We start from the raw sequence: 18,415 nt of genomic DNA on the forward strand, positions 1-18,415 counted from the left end.
AAACCTGGCACAATTTCCTAGCAGGTAAAATGCTTCCAGTATTTATGATTATCATCATCATCATCATCATCATCATCATCAATGGTCATCTGACTCTGTAACTTTCCAATCTACTACAGAATACATATATGCAGAAGCAGAGTTGAAAGCTAGAGACATGTGTGGTCCTGAAAAGGGCTTCAAGTGAAAAAATGAGAGGGTGTCTTTTTTTTAACATGGGAGTAAAATGATCAGAACGATAATATAAGGAAATAAAATGGCAACCATTTGAAAGAATGAATAAAAAGGAAAACATTAAAACAGTGTAGATCCTGGGAATTCCCCAGCGGTCCAGTAGTTAAGACTCAGCACTCTCACTGCTGTGGCCCCAGATTCAATCCCTGGTTGGGGAACTAAGATCCCGCAAACCGAAGCAGCCAAAAAAAAAAAAAAAAAATGTGTAGATCCTGCCTCCCCCTCTGACCATTTCCTCAAACATCAGAAGGGGAGAAAAGAAAAGAAACACCAAGCCAGAATCTGGCTTCTGTCATCCAGGTTGAACAGAGGACTAAGTTGGGATTGGGATGCTGGCCTTATGAGAAGCAGCATTGTAACTGAGTGGTGAGTTGGGTGGAGTCCTATTTATGATACAACAGGGCAAGCCCCTCCCCTCTGATAGGAGAGTGTGCTGGGCACACAGCCTCCTCCCGTTCCCAATCCTCCTCTCAAAGCAGGAGGAACAGAGCATATCACTTGGCACAGGAATAGGGGGCCACTTGCCAACTGCCTTAAAAAGGGAAGAGCAGGGATGGCAGGATGAAGGAGTGGAACCCAAAGGGAGGAGCCATCATGAGCAATCAGTGAGGGATCTGTGACAAAGGAGGCCTGTGGGGGCCGAGAAGGATGAAGCCTGGGAGATCAGCATCTCCCTTCGAGGAAATAACAACAATGGAGCCAGGTTCTAACTAAGTTAGTTTCTAGGCCTGACTGGGAACCTGAGCCACACCAGACACCTATCACCCAGTCAGAGTCTGGGCCAGAAAAGACACCCACAGCTCAGCCAGCATCTAAGGCTCAGCAGGGACCCGATACCCAACAGAAGCGCACTGCACAGCAAAGACCCCTTGCCCAACATGAAGCTGAATCCCAGCAGGAACCTGGAGCACAGCAAAAATCTGCTTTGCGGCAGGAATTTCTTGCCCCACAGGAGCCTGCACCACAGCAGTCACCTCCCATCCAAAGGGTGCCCTTCAGGAAACAGGAAGCTGCCTCACAGCACAGACCTGGGCCGGGACAAGATTCTAGAACTCAACAGGAGCCGAAATTGAGAGAAGGAGCTGGAGCCCAGGTAGGACCTGGACCCCAAAATGGACCACCTGCCCAGATGGAACTGATGTCCCAAGAGAGATGGCGACAGTCAGACCCTACAGCTCAGCACGCAGCTCCAGCCCAGGGAGCCAAATCCCAAGAGGGATCTTTGGCTGAGTGGCAATTTCTGTCAAAACCAAACGAACCATCCATACAGCAACCGGCCTCAGAACATAAGACATTTCTTGAATGGCTGGTAGATTCTGGTGCAGATTCGGATTTAGGGTTTACGTTAGAGACCAATTCGCCAGCCAAGAGGGGTGGAACAGTAGCCCAGGGAATGAAGCTGGTCTTCAAGGGGAAACCTGGTTATGAAGTGATGTCAGGATTTGGTGGGACGTCATTACCCAGTAAGAAAACCAGCAGCCAGAACCCCAGACACTACCGGAACCCAGGTAAGTTGAGCTTGGAGGAAGGGGGCCTCCCAGGGTGCCACCGCGGCACCCTGCTGAACGTGGACCCTTACCCTCGGCGAGCGTCCACGCAGGCCAGGCCGAAAACCGGGCAGGAGTGATCCTTAAGCTCTCTGGGTTGTCCAGTGGGCAGGAGGACACTTGTCCCCAGGGAGTCCCAGTCCCGCCGGGCCCATGGCCTCGTGGGTTGTGATCTCAGGAAGGGGGCGCCTGGGAGAGACGCTGGGGCTCCGCCCAAGTCCCAGGCAAGGTCGGCGCTGACGGGAGGGAGAGCTGGGGGAGCGGTGTGGGCGGGTGGTGGGCACAAGACTCCGCTGGCGACAGCATCTCTGCCCCTCCTCCGAAGCCGGCCATGGTGCCCCCGGAGAGCAGGCTTGGACCCTGAGCTCCTTCTCTGCGCTCAGAAGCCCTGCCCTGCACAAGGGGAGCGCAAGTTCTCTCCGGGGAACGTGGGGAGACGGTGAAATAGCCGGGGGGGGCGGAACAAGGTGGCCGCAATCCGGAAGCTGAGGGCACTGTGAGGACGGTTAGTCCGAAGGCTGGTAATGGGGGTCTCAGCCCAGAGGCCTGTGTCCCCCGGAAGGGCTGGGCCGCCTCTCTCAGGACTGAGGAGAAGAGGGTCATCGGTGTCTCTCAGTGCCACGGCTGCTCATGTGCTTTGGGAGGGTGGGGAGGAGGGGCGCGATGGTGCTTCTGGTGCTAAACAGCGGTCTCCCTGGGCCTCCCGAACTCAGTCTCAAGGGACGCCTTCACCACAGCGCCGCCACAGCCAAAGCCGCCTCTCCGGGACCCTCAGAAAGACAATTGAGTGTGTGCGCACGCGCGAGCCTCGAGCCTCCTCTGTTTCCCGCCTTTTCCCAGGTTCGCGCAGTTCCCGCGGCCGCCTCTCCTCCCTGCGGGCCGGTGCACGGCTTGGAGCTAGTGCGCAGGCGCCGAGCACCCTACAGCCCCTCCCTTCCATTCTCGCGGGGAGGGACAGGGCACAGAGGAGAACCCTAAGAAACGGAGCAATAGGAGAACTAGAAGACAGAGGGCAGGGGGGAAAGGCGGGGCTTCCTCCTCCAAAGGCTCCCTGGCAGAGCCACGCCTCGTGCACTGCAACCCGGCCTCGGCTTTGAATTGCCCGAGGACCTGGCCCGCTCCCCGACCCCAGGCGGAAGATAAGTGGCACCCGGCTCACCTCTCGGCGGGCAGACCCGTGCGTTCTAGACGATCCCTACGTGGGAAGGTGAGTGGGAAGACAAGGATGACAGCCAACACGTGACAACATCGGGGCTTCCTTGCTGGGGTGACCCCCGTGGGACTCCCCACTAGTTCTGACCGAACACGCTTTTAGCCGCCTCCAAGGCTGCATTTTTGTTGGTCGCGGGCCCTTTAATGAGTGCGCGGGGGCGGGGCTAGGTTGCAGACCCTAGCGGTGGTGGGCGGGACCCGACTGTGGAGGGCGGCCCTCCTTGCTCAGAGGGCGGGACCCAGAGAGAAGCAAGACCGAGATTGGGTGGTGTGGGGGCCCGACGGTGGTACGTAGCGAGGATTGGTCCTCGGGGCGGTGACTCGCGGCTGGAATTGGCCCAGGCGGGTGGAATTGGCCCAAGCTGGTGGAATTGGCCCCGGGGCCCGGACCGCGGAAAATTGATGGAGTCGGCCAGGGAAGTGAAGTTCCCTGTGGCCGCTGGGGCTCCGGGCTCGAAGAAGGTTCAAGAGGGGTCCAAAAGTCAAAGGCGCGGACGGTGGCGAAAAGGCAAAGCCAAAGGTGAGTGGGAGGAGGCCGGCAGGGGCCGGAAGGAACCTTAGACATCCTGTGGGAAACTGGGAACCGAGTGGACTGACCTCCTGCCACAAGAAGTGGGTGGGGCCCGTGGACTGGCTCATTGCTGCCCTGCGGGGCGGGGGTGCGGGGGATAATCCACTGTGAGAAGCGGGTGATGTGAGAGGGAAATATCACCTCCAGCATAGAAACTCTCGGACGCCCCAGTACCGTCTTGGGAGTAGAGTCCAGAATGTTAGTGTCCCGAACCAGGGTTCCCGCTCTAGCTCCGTACTCGCTGTGTGACCGTGGCAGCTCTTGCCTTGTGATTTCAACGTGGGAGATGGTTCAAACGCCGATTTTCAGGTCTCTGACACTCTTGAGACGGTAATGGAGAAGAGATTTAGAAGCTGTGGCCCAAAGAGGAAGTTTAGGGGTGAGTCAGGTAGGAGGAAGGGGTGCCCTATAGTGGGGAATGCCTGGAGGAGGGGTGCAGTACAGCTGCAAACAGCCCTGTCCCACCATCCTTCATTCAGTCCACTCATCCATTCGTTGTCAGTCCACCTGCTTCAGCCTGGCTGCCCTAGGACCTAAATTCCTGACTCCTACTCCTAGGACTAAGGAGCCCTGGGTTGGCTTTGGACAGCCTAAATTTCACTTGGGAGAAGGAAGTGCTGTCACCTGGGTTCCCTAGGGGGTCACATTATTTACAGATCTCAGCGGGCTGGAGAAACACTGGCAGACCAACAGAGATGCTACAAGCCTCAGGCAGAGGCACACATGAAGTCCTTGCTGGATTAGGAGTATGTGTCAATCCCAGTGAGGACCTATGGGAATTTCCTGAGCAGGAAAGAAACTGACATAGCCCCCGGGCCCAGAGACCCCCAAACTCGTCATCCTCCCTGCCATAAACATCATCATTAGCCAAGCATAGAACCGGAGTTGGCTCCAGATGCACACAGGAAGGCTCAGAGAGGCTCAGAGCTCAGACTCTCTTTATCCTGAGAGCAAGGATGGAGGTGTTGAAGCATTGGGAGTGTGTGACCAGATTTAAGTTTTAGAAAAATCCTCTGGCTGCTATGTGGAAAAGACATGGAGGGGGCAAAAACGGAGACACAGAAAGAGTTGTTACAGTCATCTAGAGAAGGGAGCAGTGGAGGTGGGAGAAGGGCCAGGTTCCAGTGCTTTCTAGGGGAGGATGGGGAACAGGACTTCAGGATGGATTGGGTGGGACTGGGAGGTGGCCATGCTGATGCCCTGGGTTCGAACTGGAGCAAATGGGAAGAGATGGGTGCCATACACACACACACACACACACACACAAAAGATATATGTCCATACACATACAAACACATGGCCACACAATCTCACAGGCCAAGAGAAATAGAGACACAGAAACCCTCACAGGCTGAGCAACACAGATAGGTCGTGACACATGCATACAAATATGCTTGCAGACATACTGAGAAAAGAAAACACACAGACTGAGAAACGAAAACACACAGATTAAGAAAAAATGTGGACACACTCACCCACAAACACAGACCGGGACCAATGCTAGGCATGACAGGAACCTACATATGTTTGTACCTCCATGGGAACCTCAAAGACATACTCACACCTGCCCACCCAGAAAGCACAGAGCTGAGACATGACAGAAGGAGCAACACAGATACACACAGAAACACAGCAGAGAAGCTGTGCCATCCTTGCTGGCTTGGTGACCCTGGGTGGTATGTCACCTTTCTGCATCTCAGTTTTCTCATCTGCCAAAATGGGTCATGATGGTTCCTACCTCACGGGTTGTGGAAAGGATGAAACGAGTTACCTCGCCTAAAGCACAGAAAGAGAGCCGTGCCTGGCACACGGCTGTCTTAGAGCAGTGTCTGCTCTTTCATGCAGACACAGTCAGGGATCGAGCCACGGTCACTGCCCCCTCGCCTGCATCTGCCCCAGGCCTCTCCCCTTCAGAAGGCCTTGCCCCTCCCAGGCCCCATACCTAGCCCTTCCTCCATCTTCCCCCCACTTACTTCCCTACCACCCTTCTCTCTCAAAATCCAGGCCGGGTCCAGTTGTCCTGTGACCATTTAGGGCAAAGGGCTAGTGCCCAGGCAGCAGGACCCTCACCCTTCCCTCTGCCCCAGTCCTCACCCAAGGCCCTGATGGCCTGCCCCTGCCCCAGTGCCCTCTGCCTCATATTCTCGGCAAGCCTCTGGCAACCTCAGCATCCCATCCTCCCTGCTCCATCTGGACCAGCCCCCAGGGAGCCGCCTGGAACAGGGCGAAGGGCAGCGCCTGGGCTCCAGCCTCTTCCTCACTGCTCTGTGCAGGTTACTTCTTTTGTCCAGGTCTCCTGTGCCCTCGTGTTCGATCAGGAGCCCTACCCCATAGACAGGAAGTAAATGACAGCTGCTTTATAAAATGGGAAACCGCAGCCATGCAATAAATACCACGCTAGCCCTGTGCCGGGCATGAGCAAGGGCTGGGGGTACGGCAGTGAACAAAACAAAGTCCCTGCCCACAGGGAGCCTATAATCTATTGTCAGACACAGAAAGCAAACAGCACAAGCAGTAAATTGTACAGTATGTTAGATGGAAAAATGACCCGATACACATCTCAGTGAGGCTGAGTGAGAACCACAAAGCAAACCACGAGCAGAAATGCCGCCGTGGGGTCCTGCTTGCAAAGATCATTTCCGGCCCTCAGTGGGCAGGATGGCCAAGCGCAGTTTCCAGATGAGGAGACCAAGCTCATCTAGGATCACCTGGCCAGTGGCTTAGGCCGGTGTTCTGTTGTCACAGCCACCAAGCTCAGAGCTGCCTCCAGAGGCCTCTGTCTGTCCATCCGTTTGTTTGTCCTGGGGAGGGGTGGGTGTCCATCCAGTCCCTCCTGCCCCCACTCTGACTCTTCCCCTTTCCTTCCTTCTTCAAATATTTGCTGAGCACCTGCTATGTGCTAGGCCCCATGATGGACCCTGGGGCCATCCCATGCCCCCATGGGGATGATATCCCAGGCGGAGTGACAGGGGAGGATTCACCTACAGCCAAGCACATGACACTGAGGCCTCTCATTTGCACAGGCCTCTTCCAAGGCCCTGTACCTAATACCATACTTGTGGTTTTCTATTCTTTTTCCTAAAGAGCCCCACCTCCACTTGTAAAAGCGTCACAGCTCCATGAAGCCTGGTTCTGCCCCTGGGGGACACAAACAACAGACATGGAAACAAATAAATGGAAAACTGCAAATATGTAAAATTCTAGGAAGAAGAACAACTTAAAGATGATGGCAGAAAGCAGTGGTAGGGGGTGCATCTTAGATGGGGGGGAGCAGTTAGGGAACGCCCTCCTGGAGGAGGTGAGAAGCTGAGTCCTGAGGGTGAGAAAGAGCTGGCCAGGCAAGGAGCACGTGGCATAACGGAGGTGAAGTGTGTCTGGGCTTCAGTTTCCCATGTGTGAGGTGGGAATGACAGTCACAGCAGGATGGGCTGGAAGGGTAAGTGGCAGGTACAGGGTGCCCAGTGTGGGAACACCACACAGCAGGACCTGTGGCTTGGGCCCCCTGGCTGAGCCACGGCCAGTCTGGGGGCAGGAGCTGCGATCAGTCATGGTGCTGCTGCTCCCTGAATCCACCCTGGGGAGAAGGAGGGCAGCCAGGCTGGGTGAGGGGGCACACTTTGTTCAGGACCAGGGTGAGACTTCTGGGTCTAAGGGAGGAGGGGACAGGGGACCTGCATGCCTCAGTTTCTAACTGTTGAGGGGACTAGGGGTCTGGACTCCTGGGACTGAGGGAGGAGGGCCTTGGTGGCCCAAACTACAGGGTTCAAAGCCAGAGGAGGCTGGACAATGACTGGAAGTTGGGCCCCAGGCTTTGTTTACAGCACTGGGTTCTCACTGTCCTTTCTGGGTGGGAGGTGGAGCTGGTGGCCACACCCTGGGCAGGCTGGGCCCCTCCCCGGGATTATCACCCCAGGCTGCAACTGGCACTAGCCACAGTCAGCAGTTCCAGCCCTGGGGAGCTCTGAAGAGGTCTGGGAGGGGTGAGTTCACTGCCAGCTGACAGACAGGAGTGGCCGCTGCCAAACCCCAGGGCCTAGAAGGGAAAAGAGACACCTTTTTCTGGGGGATCAGGGGACCCTCGACTTGGGAGTCAGGCAAGGTGCTGGATGGGCTTCAGGAGGGAAGGGTATCTGAAGCAGAGGGCAGCATACCCACCAAGGGGCGCAAGAACAGCTTGTCCAGGACCTGGGTGACAGGACAGGGATCCCGAAGGGAAGATTAACCAGGGACCCTGAAGTGTGGGGAGTCAGGCCTAGTCCAGGGAAAGTTTTTGAGGGCCAGAGCTAGAGGCCCAGTCTCCAGAGCCCTGGGACGGAGACCAGCAAAAGTAACGGCTCTGGCCCCCGAGATTTGGGTCTGACTTCTGCTCTGCCGCTTTCAATGCAACTTTCATCTCCTTACTTAACACCTCTGAGCCTCAAGTCTCCTCTCTTGTAAGATGGGAATGCTCCTAATAACAGCTGAAACATGAACCGAGGCAGTCTGGGCCTCCGAGGTTAGTGAGAACCTAAAGGAGCAAACAGAGAAAGCTCTTAGCACAGAGCCTGATGCAGAGTGAGTTCAAGGTTAATGGCAGGGCTGAATGCCATCCTAGGCAGGGAGCAGGGCTGGCCCGTGCAAGCTAAGCCAGGCCTGAAGGCCAGGGACCCAGCTGGGGGAGGAGTGGAACCAAGGTTTGAGGACCCCCAGAGAAGATTGGAGGGGATTCCACAGCCAGACTGGAGGGACCAGGAGGGGCCAGGAGTGACCCCTCAGTTGTACATAAGGCTAGAAATATGAACTACTGGGTTCAGGAAGAGAATTGGGCTTGGGACCAAGGTCCTGGGACACCACCAGGTGGATGGGAATCGGTGGGTTGAGGGCTGAACTCTCCCAAATATTGCAGAAGGCAAGGGCCTGTGGGCGACCCCTCAGACCTGAGAAGGAGGTAGGATGGGGGCTTGAACTCCCGGTCCTGAGAGGGGGGACCAACGGGGGGTCCAGACTGCTCAGAACCTAGAGGGAGTCCTGGGCCCTGGGAGAGTAAATGGAGACAGATGCCTGAACTTGGGTCCCTAGAAGGGAGAAAGGGTTACATAGACTCCTGGGCTGTAGGACAGATGCTGGGGCTAAGGAATCAATCAGTGTCCCAGATAAGAGAGGACAGGGACTCCTGGGGCCTGAAGAAGAGGGTTCTGGGGCCTGGACTCCTGGGTCTTAGGAAGGTGGGGACTGAGGGATCAAACTTGGCTCTTGAGGAGGGAAAGAGTGGGTACCTGGACTCATGGGTTCCAAAGAAGGAAGGAACTAGAGCCCTAGACTCCATACTTCGGTCTGAAGGAGGGGCTGTGGTCTGACGTGAGTCTGTGGGAGGAGGGGGTAGAGCCTGGACTCCTGGACGCCAGGGCCCAGCTGGTCCAGCCCTGCCTTAATGCGCCTCCCGACCTGCCCGCAGCCTCACGCCTCTCGCACAGCATGGACCTGCGCACAATGACAAAGTCGCTGGTGACCCTGGCAGAGGACAACATGGCCTTCTTCTCCAGCCAGGGCCCTGGGGAGACAGCACGGCGGCTGTCAGCCGTCTTTGCAGGTGTTCGGGAACAGGCACTGGGGCTGGAGCCAGCCCTGGGCCGCCTGCTGAGCGTGGCACACCTCTTTGACCTGGACGCAGAGACGCCGGCCAACGGGTACCGCAGCCTGGTGCACACAGCCCGCTGCTGCCTGGTGCACCTGCTACACAAATCCCGCTACGTGGCCTCTAACCGCCGCAGCATCTTCTTCCGTACCAGCCACAACCTGGCCGAACTCGAGGCCTACCTGGCCGCTCTCACCCAGCTCCGTGCTCTGGCCTACTACGCTCAGCACCTGCTGGCCACCAACCAGCCCGGGAGGCTCTTCTTCGAGGGCGATGAGAGGGTCATTGCCGACTTCCTGCACGAGTACGTCACTCTGCACAAGGGCTGCTTCTACGGCCGCTGCCTGGGCTTCCAGGTGAGCCCCCTGCCCTGCCCCTCTGGGCCCATGGTGAAGGCACATGGTGGGCCCCAACCAGGCCCAGTAGCATAGTAGAGGAACCACAATGGTCTGTGTTACTGGATTCAGCAAACAGCAGATGCAGGAAGGGAAAGCTGTCTGGGGCTCAGACAGCACTGCATGAAGGGTCTCAGACTTGTGGCCCTTTGGCCGAATCTACCGTGGAGCAAGAAATCTTTAACTTGCATGGCTTCTTGCACCAGGATCTCCACTGCTCCCTACCGTCCTACACTCAGGAGATTCATTCACTCTTTTACACGACCTGTCTGGCCCCCGAATTCATTGGAGGCCCTCTAGGAGAGTAGCTAGTACTGTTCTCAAGGCCAGTTTGTAAGAGCACGTCCCACTTAGTCATCCCCACCGGAGGCCTGGCAGGCAGGGAGGAAGGGTGCCAGCCCCACTTTACAGAGGTTCAAGGGGAGGGGCCCCAAGCTTCTCAACTGGACCCAGGTCAGCCTGGGCATATCGACTCACCTAAGGCGCAGTAGAATCCAGATGTTCAGGTTTCAGGGAGAGCCAGGGAGCATATCCAAGTTGGTGACAGTGAGGAAGACCTGGTTGTGGCCCCTCTCCTCCCTGAACCAGGGCCCTGACCCCAGCTGCAGGCCTTCTCCTATCCTCTGCCCACCCCAAACCAACCTCAAGGAGACACAGCTCATCTCAGAGCTGACAGGGAAGCAGCCCTGAGGCCTTTGGACTCACAGGAAGAGTATTTTGGGGACTCAGAGTTGGGAAGCACTTGGGGCACCAGGCTCAGAGCCAAGGCCCAACTTGCCTCCATCTGGGGTCAGTGCTGGGTCCACAGTCCCCAGCCACATCCGGGAACCCCAACAGGAGTATCTGGAGCTGTGTAACCCTGTACCCCTTCAGACCCTCTCTGGGCCTCCCCCAGCCTCAGTGTAGCTGAGCCTGGCAGTCTCTCAGCCTCTTCCCACCGCACCCCACCTTTCTCTGCTTCCATGCGGGGCAGCCTGTCCTCACCAATCCAGCCTGGGCATTCTGGGAACTTCCCCTCGCCTAAGCTGAACCCACAAATATTGATCGGCCCAGCTGGGCCAGCCTGCTCCTGCCTGTGTCCCGGCCGTCCCCTCGAAGCTCAGGAGTGAGAACCCAGGGTCACCTGAGCCCGGCTGTGCTCTCTGGCCCACTGGGCCCCTGACCAGGAGCAGGGCCATGCCTGACAGCTACTCTCTAAGGGCCCAGCTGTGCCATGTTGCAGACAGCCTCCCCCTGTAAAATGTCAGCCCCAGGGGGCAGAGGCCCTCTCTGTCTAGGTCTCATTCAGCCCCTGCTCCAGCCCAGTGCCTAGCACGCAGTAGGACCCAGGCCGGTATTTGCTGAAGGAACAGAAGAACCCTGCTGGCCCCTTGCCCAGCCTCCTGTGGCTTCTTTTTCCTCTGATCTGGTCTCTCTATTGTCTTTTCTTAGCTGCCTGGCCCCTCTCAGATGCTGGGTCTCCCCATTTGACTCTTTCTGCCTCAGGATCTTGGGCCCTGTCTCTGACCTTTCCCATTTCTGTCTCCCTGCTGCCCCTTAACTGGTCCCCACTGCGTGCGTCACCTCATCTCTGTCCTCGCTGAGTTTCAGGGATCCCTGCATCATCCTTCTCCCAGCTCACCACCCTCTATGGCTCCGTCCACATCTAGAACAAATCCAAATCCTCAGGCCCGACGTGAGCCCCCTTTGCTTCTCTGATCTCAGCCCCTGCGCCTCTCCCCTGGCTCACCCTGCTCCCGCCACACCCAAGCACAGGGCCACCTCAAAGCCTTTGCATGTGTCCTGCCCCCTGCAGGGAACAGCCTTCCCTCGCTTCATTCCCATCCCTCCTCAAGTCCCCTCCTGGAGACCCGTATGAGGAGTCAGACCCCTAATCATCACTCTGTCTCCTCCACCTACCGTCTTTTCAAACATCGATCGTTACTTCACATTATATGGCATGCCTTTATCTGAGTATTGTCTGTCTTTTCGACACCATCAGCTCCATGAAGGTGCCTAGAGCAGTGCCTGGCACGCAGCCAGAGCTCACTAAATGTTTGCTGAATGACCACATCTACCCCCCATGTCTCTGCCCCACCCCACTCCTGCCCGCCCCTGGTCCCTGACTTGGAGGCATGTCTCCACAGTTCACGCCCGCCGTCCGGCCATTCCTGCAGACCGTCTCCATCGGGCTGGTGTCCTTCGGGGAGCACTACAAACGCAACGAGACGGGCCTGAGTGAGTCCCTGCAGGGACCTGCCTGCAGCCTCCCCTCCACTCCTGTCCCTCTGCACCGCTGCCCCAGCGAGGCTGCCAGGGGCTCCCTGACACCCCTCCTGACCCCCAGGTGTGACAGCCAGCTCCCTCTTCACCGGCGGCCGCTTTGCCATCGACCCAGAGCTGCGTGGGGCTGAGTTTGAGCGGATCGTACAGAACCTGGACGTGCACTTCTGGAAAACCTTCTGGAATCTCACAGAGATCCAGGTGCTATCGGTGAGCGTGGGGCACGGTGAGGGCCCCAACCTGGTGCATGATGGGGAAACTGAGGCCCAGAGACACGTCCTGGTCCAGGGATAGCACGGGAGGAAAAAGACTGGGGGTCGGAGGGGAGGTGTGAGGGGAACCCCTGCCAGCAGCCCCTCCCAGCGCCCCTTCTGTTCCCTCCCACCAGTCTCTAGCAAACATGGCATCAGCCACCGTGAGGGTAAGCCGCCTGCTCAGCCTGCCACCCACCGCCTTTGAAATGCCGCTGACCGCTGACCCCAAGGTCACGGTCACCATCTCACCCCCACTGGCCCACACAGGCCCCGGGCCCGTCCTCGTCAGGCTCATCTCCTATGAGCTGCGTGAAGGACAGGTAGGGTCCCTGCCTCAGCCAGCACAGGTACAGAGCTGAGGAGCACGGGAGCACCTTCCCCAGGTGTCCTCCCGCCTCTCACTGCCCACACTGCCCCGATTCCTGTCTCTGAGCACACACCCTTGGTGGGGTGAGGCCCAGGAAGACCTCAGCGGCCTGACTCACTTCCTTGTTCCTCACCCCCAGGACAGTGAGGAGCTCAGCAGCCTGGGGAGGTCCGAGGGCCCCAGGAGCCTGGAGCTGCGCTCACGCCCCCAGCAGGCACCCCGTTCCAGGTGCCTCGTAGTGCACATCCATGGCGGCGGCTTCGTGGCCCAGACCTCCAAATCCCATGAGCCTTACCTCAAGAGCTGGGCCCAGGAGCTGGGCGCCCCCATCCTCTCCATCGACTACTCCCTGGCCCCCGAGGCCCCCTTCCCCCGGGCGCTGGAGGAGTGCTTCTACGCCTACTGCTGGGCCGTCAAGCACTGTGCCCTCCTCGGTGAGCCTGAGCCCCTCACTGCCACCGGCTCCCCGGGCCCACCCCAGCCTCCTGCAGGGGGAACGAGCCATTAGTTGCTCAGGCCTCAGCCTTGCACGCCCCGCCCCCCCCTTCCATCTCCTGCCACCCGGCCGCCTGTTCACCCTGCTTGTCCCCCCGCCCACTCCTCCAGCTCTGCCCCGGTGCTCCCACCTTCCGTCTCAGCCACTTCCTCCTCCTGCCTCCTGCTTCGGCCCACTCTAGCCCTGATAGTCTGTCCCCCACCTCCCCATGGCCTCCGACCTTTTCTTCCCTCCTCCTGTTTCTCTACCCCCGGCTGTCCTGTGCTGGCAGCCACCTGGCCTCGCTCCAGCCCATTCCCAGCTCCTCTGACCTCCCACTCCCCACAGCTTGGGAAGCAAAGAATGAGGCCATGCCTCAGGGCACAGGGCCCGTGGCCCTTGTGTGCAGTCAGCCTGAGCCCTGGCTTCCATCTGCTGGCCTCGATGCCCCTCCCTCCTGAAATGTGCCCTTGGTCTCCCCTTTCCACCACCCTCCCTCCTTGCTTCTGACCTCCAGCCTCCCAAGCTTCCCAGAGCTTCCTGATCTCCAGGCCTCTCCGTGTCCCAAGGCTGCCTTATCCTCTGACCACTATCCCCCAGATGGGTCCAAATCCATGCCTTAGTTTACCAATGTCTAAAATGGCAATTGGCTAGACCCTGGGGTTGGGCCCCCGACACCCGACCTCTGAGAGCCCAGTGCTCCTGGCCCAGAGCTCCAGTTCCTCCCTGCCAGGCTTGACCAAGTCCCCTCCAAACCAGGCTCAACAGGTGAGCGGATATGCCTCGCAGGAGACAGCGCAGGCGGGAATCTCTGCTTCACTGTGTCCCTTCGGGCAGCGGCCTATGGGGTGCGGGTGCCAGATGGCATCATGGCAGCCTACCCGGCCACAATGCTGCAGGCTACCACCTCTCCTTCCCGCCTTCTGAGCCTCATGGACCCCCTGCTGCCCCTCAGCATGCTCTCCAAGTGTGTCAATGCCTATGCTGGTTAGTCCCACACCCACTCGACTGGGGCCCTGCGGGTGCTTGGATACCTGGGTCCTTTGGGGTCAGAGACTAGAGCCCTGTCTCGTTGGGTATGAAGGAGAGGGAATCTGAGACTCCTTGTTCCTGCTGAAGCCATCAGATATTCTGGGTCCCTGGGGGCACAGATGCCTGAGGTTCTGGGTGTTGAGACTGGGCTCAGAAAGAGAAGAGACCAACTCAGCCCCCCACGTACACTCCCAGGTGGGGAGACCGAGGACCACTCTGACTCGGACCAGAAGGCACTGGGCATGATGGGGCTGGTGCAGCGGGACACAGCCCTGCTCTTCCGAGACCTCCGCCTGGGCGCCTCCTCGTGGCTCAACTCCTTTCTGGAGCTGAGGGGGCATAAGTCCCACCTGAACTCAGTGCCCATAGCAGGTGAGTGACGCCCTTTCCTCACACACCCATCCAGCGTGGCCAGGAGGGACAGCCTGGCACACCAAAAGTCCTGGGGGAGGCAAGAGGCTGTGCCCTGGGCCCTCAGGGAAGCAGAGATCACCTTCCTGGCTCTGCCCCATATCTGTGCCAAGTCCCCACCACAAAGCCTTGATTGTCCACGACAGCCCACATCCTACAAATTCCAGGACTCTGGTCCCCCGGGTCAACTCAGAATCCCAGGAACTGTAAGATTTAGCTTTCTAAACAGCCCCTCAGAAAGGCACCCTGGGGAATGACTCAGAAGGCCTGCCGAGTGTCCTGATTTTCAGTCCCAAGAACCCCACCCAAATCCCTTGGGCCCTCAGTGGGAGTCCAGCCCTCCTAGATTCTTTCCAGACTTTTAACAGAAGTGCATGGGGATATACCCCCTCCAGGGCCTGGCCCTGGTGTGGGGAGATCAGAAGATTGGACAGACCTCAGGAAGTGGAGGAGATTCCCAGCCCTGGGTGGGTAGGAGGACCCTCAGGCAGCCAAAAATCACTTCCATCCAGGGATCCATTTTTTCCCACCATTTCCTAACATTTTAAGGATTTTAAAGCACAGCCAATTCAAATCACTTTCAATAGTATTTTCTGGGTAATAGAAATTGCATGTTCAAAAGTAGACACATTAAAAAAAAAAAAACAGATACAGTTTCCACAGAATTCCCTGGTGGTCCAGTGGTTAGGACTCTGCAATTTCACAGCCGAGGGCACAGGTTCAATCCCTGGTCGGGGAAGTAGGATCCCGCAAGCCGCGGCCAAAAACCAAGTAGATACAGTTCCTGTTATTCAGAAAAACATTCCAATTGAATGTGCTTTATTTTAAATTCAGTTTTTAATATTAGGATATTCCAATGGTTGCAAGTAAATATACCCAAAAACAATTAAAAGAGATTTTGAATTTTAGGCACATGGACCATTGGGCATAGGCGGTTTCCTTGTAGGAGAAAGGTGACAAGAGCAAACCCTAGAGGCGCACACACCAGTCTAGCTCCCTACTGTACCAGGTACTGGCTGGTTGCTGGCCGACGTGGGCAGGTCATGGTATCTGTGAGCCTTGCTTTGCTCCTCTGTGAAATGGGTACAATAAGAATACCTGCCTCATAAGGTTGTTGTAAGGACTGCATACACCTATTTGTGCCAAGCACCCAGCACAATACCTGGCACACAGTAGGTGCTCCTTGAAGATGCTGGTCCCCTGACTGGTGCCCCATGACTTTAGTCAACAGTTCTGTTCCAGTGACCCTCTGGGGCACAGGGCACCTATGCAGTTATTCTCATATCGTCTTGCATTTTGCTTTTATGGATTTATAAAGGCAAGTGGAAAAAAACCAAAAACATAAGGTCCTGGCCCTAGTGGTAAGCAGCATGAGTCTGATAAAATCAGTGGCGCTGAGGCCAAGGTGGGTATACCGGGCAGGCCTGAAGCGTACCTTTAGCATCATTTGGGCACTTGCTTGTCTGGTCATTCAAAAGGAATGGATGGGGAATTCCCTGGGGATCCAGTGGTTAAGACTCCACGCTCCCAATGCAGGGGGCATGGGTTTGATCCCTGGTCTGGGAACTAAGATCCCGCATGCCACCCAGTGTGGCCGAAAAACAAAAACGAAACAAAGGGAAGAGATGAAGCGAAGAACAGGAAGGAACTTTTGGGAGCATATCTACGTGGCTAAAGATGTGGGATCTCTAGGAACCCGGTATGTCCTCAGGATTCTTTTTAGCTCCCTGTGAACAGAGCCTCCTTTCAAGCCACACGGGCCTGCTCACTACTCCACTTTGATCCATTCATACCCTCTGTCTCAAGTGACGGAAAAAAGTTGACTGGGCCTCGTGCTGGGGCCAGGGAGGCAGCTGGAACAGGGCACCTGGTAATAAAGCATAAATATTGATATATTACGACCTCCCAGGGGAGCACTACCTAATCCCAAATCTTATTATCCCACTGAGTTCTCACCACCTCCTATGAGGTAAGGGCTATTTTTATCCCCTTTGTACAGAGAAGGAAACAGGCTCCCAGAAGTAAACACCCCTCTGTTAGCACACAGCTCCACCTCCAAGACCTGTGACTCCTTCCACCTCCCCCTTGGAGTTGCAGCCTGGGGCACCCTGGAGTTCCCTGCCCATCCCCAGGGAAGGAGTCTGGGGGAACACTCTAGGCCTCCACAGCCCTAGGGTGCAACTCCTCCACCGGCCACTGCTCTTCCCATGATCCTCCCGGCCAGCCAACCATACACACAGCCAACAGAGCCAGGCTTACCTGTGTCCCTGGCTGGCCCCCTAACCCTGCTCCTCTCGCAGAGACAATGCGGTGCAGTGTGTCTGAATCAGCACTGGCCCAGCCTGAGAGCCCACTGAGAACGGACTCCCTCAAGGGCCTGACGCTGCCTGACCTGAGCCTAAGGGTTAGCTCTGAGACACCGGACACCCCGGAGCTGTCACTGTCAGCGGAGGCACGTGGCCACTCCACACCCTCAGCCGTCAACTTCTTACTTGGGCCCGAGGATGCATCTGAAGAATCTGAGGCCCGGGATGAGCTGAGCACCAAGGACAGAGTTCAAGGTGTGCGTGCTGCCTTCCCTGAGGGTTTCCACCCCAGGCGCTCCAGCCACGATGCCAAAAGGGTGACCCTCTACTCGTCGCCCATCGTCAAGAATCCCTTCATGTCACCGCTGCTGGCACCTGACAGCATGCTGCAGACCCTGCCACCTGTGCACATCGTGGTGAGTGCCAGACTGGGAAGGTGGAGCTGGCAAGGAGCGGGGAGGGCGGGGCACTGGTGCACCTGGGGAAGGGAGCCCCCAGGGGGGCAGAGTGGGGGGAATGGAGGAAGCCTGCCTAAGCCTGACTGAAGAGGAGGGAAGGCCCGGCAACGGGTGGACTAAGGGAGTCTTGTTGAGTACCTGGGGCAGGCGCTGGGCTCGGAGATTTGGGGAGGGGGAAAAGAGAGGGTGGGTCTCTGGGGGAAGGGAGAAGCTAGGCAGAGTCCAGTTAAACTCATTCTCCGACTCTCCGCCCCCCTCCCCATGTCTCCTGCCTCTATCCACCCACATGGCCACGTGTTTCCCCGCGTTCATCTACCCTGCCCTTGTGCCCCACCCCCGCCGTCCCGCAGGCGTGCGCGCTGGACCCCATGCTGGACGACTCAGTCATGTTCGCGCGGCGGCTACGCAGCCTGAGGCAGCCCGTGACGCTGCGCGTGGTGGAGGACCTGCCGCACGGCTTCCTGAGCCTGGCGGCGCTGTGCCAGGAGACGCGGCAGGCCGCGGCGCTGTGTGTGGAGCGCATCCGCCTCGTCCTCAATCCGCCGGGCCCGCCGGTCTGAGCCGTGGGACGGAGCCAGGCCACGCGGGGAGAGGGGGGCTGCGGGGGGCGACACTAAAGGCCTCTTGTACCCATCTGCGCAGGGCTCCGTAGTGAATGCGCCTCGGAAAGGGCGGCGGGGACCCCTGCCGCGGCTCCCGGCCCATCCGGCCCCTCCCTCGGGCCGGGCGGAAGGGGGCGGGCTGTGCCTTAAATCGAGGGTGCGGCAAGGGGGCGGCGGAGCGAGGGCTCCCGAGAGCTAAGACCCTGGCCTGCGGGAGGGGGGCGCCCACAAACCGGTCTCCGAGAAAACTGGACCTTCACTCCACCACTGCCTTCTGCTGCTGCGACCGCCGCAAGGGCGGAGCCTGACCCTACTTTGCAGGACGGTTTGCTTTGTTTTTTGTAAATAAAAGTATTTAATTAGTTTGCCCTCTCGCAAATTGAGTGGGTGGGGGCTCGCCCACCAGGGGGCAGCATCGGAAGCCGAGACACTTGGCACCGGAAAGCAGAAGGCTGGGGTCCCAAGGTCTGGGTCCTGAGGAAGGAGGGGTCTCCGGGCCTGGATTCTCTAGTGAGGAAGGACAGGACCGCACCCTACTAGCACAGACCCACCTCCCCCTCAGACCTAATTCAAGTACAGTGCTACAGGACTCTGGCTTCTCGGCTACTCCTCTCTACAAACCCAGCCCCAGCATACACCAGGAAAAGAAAACCCGAACTCCGTAGAGAACTGGGG

At 57.8% G+C, this 18,415-nt stretch overlaps 1 protein-coding gene across 1 annotated transcript; it reads left to right on the top strand.

The window, feature by feature from the left end:
* Positions 1-3,295: 3,295 nt before the first annotated feature.
* LIPE (lipase E, hormone sensitive type) lies at positions 3,296-18,108 on the top strand. The gene is given in 12 exon segments (XM_082608303.1): positions 3,296-3,513; positions 8,999-9,534; positions 11,700-11,790; positions 11,900-12,045; positions 12,224-12,409; positions 12,596-12,890; positions 13,691-13,918; positions 14,159-14,335; positions 16,675-17,096; positions 17,489-17,684; positions 17,687-17,726; positions 17,728-18,108. Coding segments are annotated over 12 exon segments (2,463 nt in total). The 5' UTR covers positions 3,296-3,395; the 3' UTR covers positions 17,756-18,108.
* The last annotated feature ends 307 nt before the right edge of the window (positions 18,109-18,415 follow it).

Source organism: Mesoplodon mirus, assembly GCF_964341445.2.
Source record: "Mesoplodon mirus genome assembly, chromosome: 19".
Lineage (NCBI taxonomy): Eukaryota > Metazoa > Chordata > Mammalia > Artiodactyla > Ziphiidae > Mesoplodon > Mesoplodon mirus.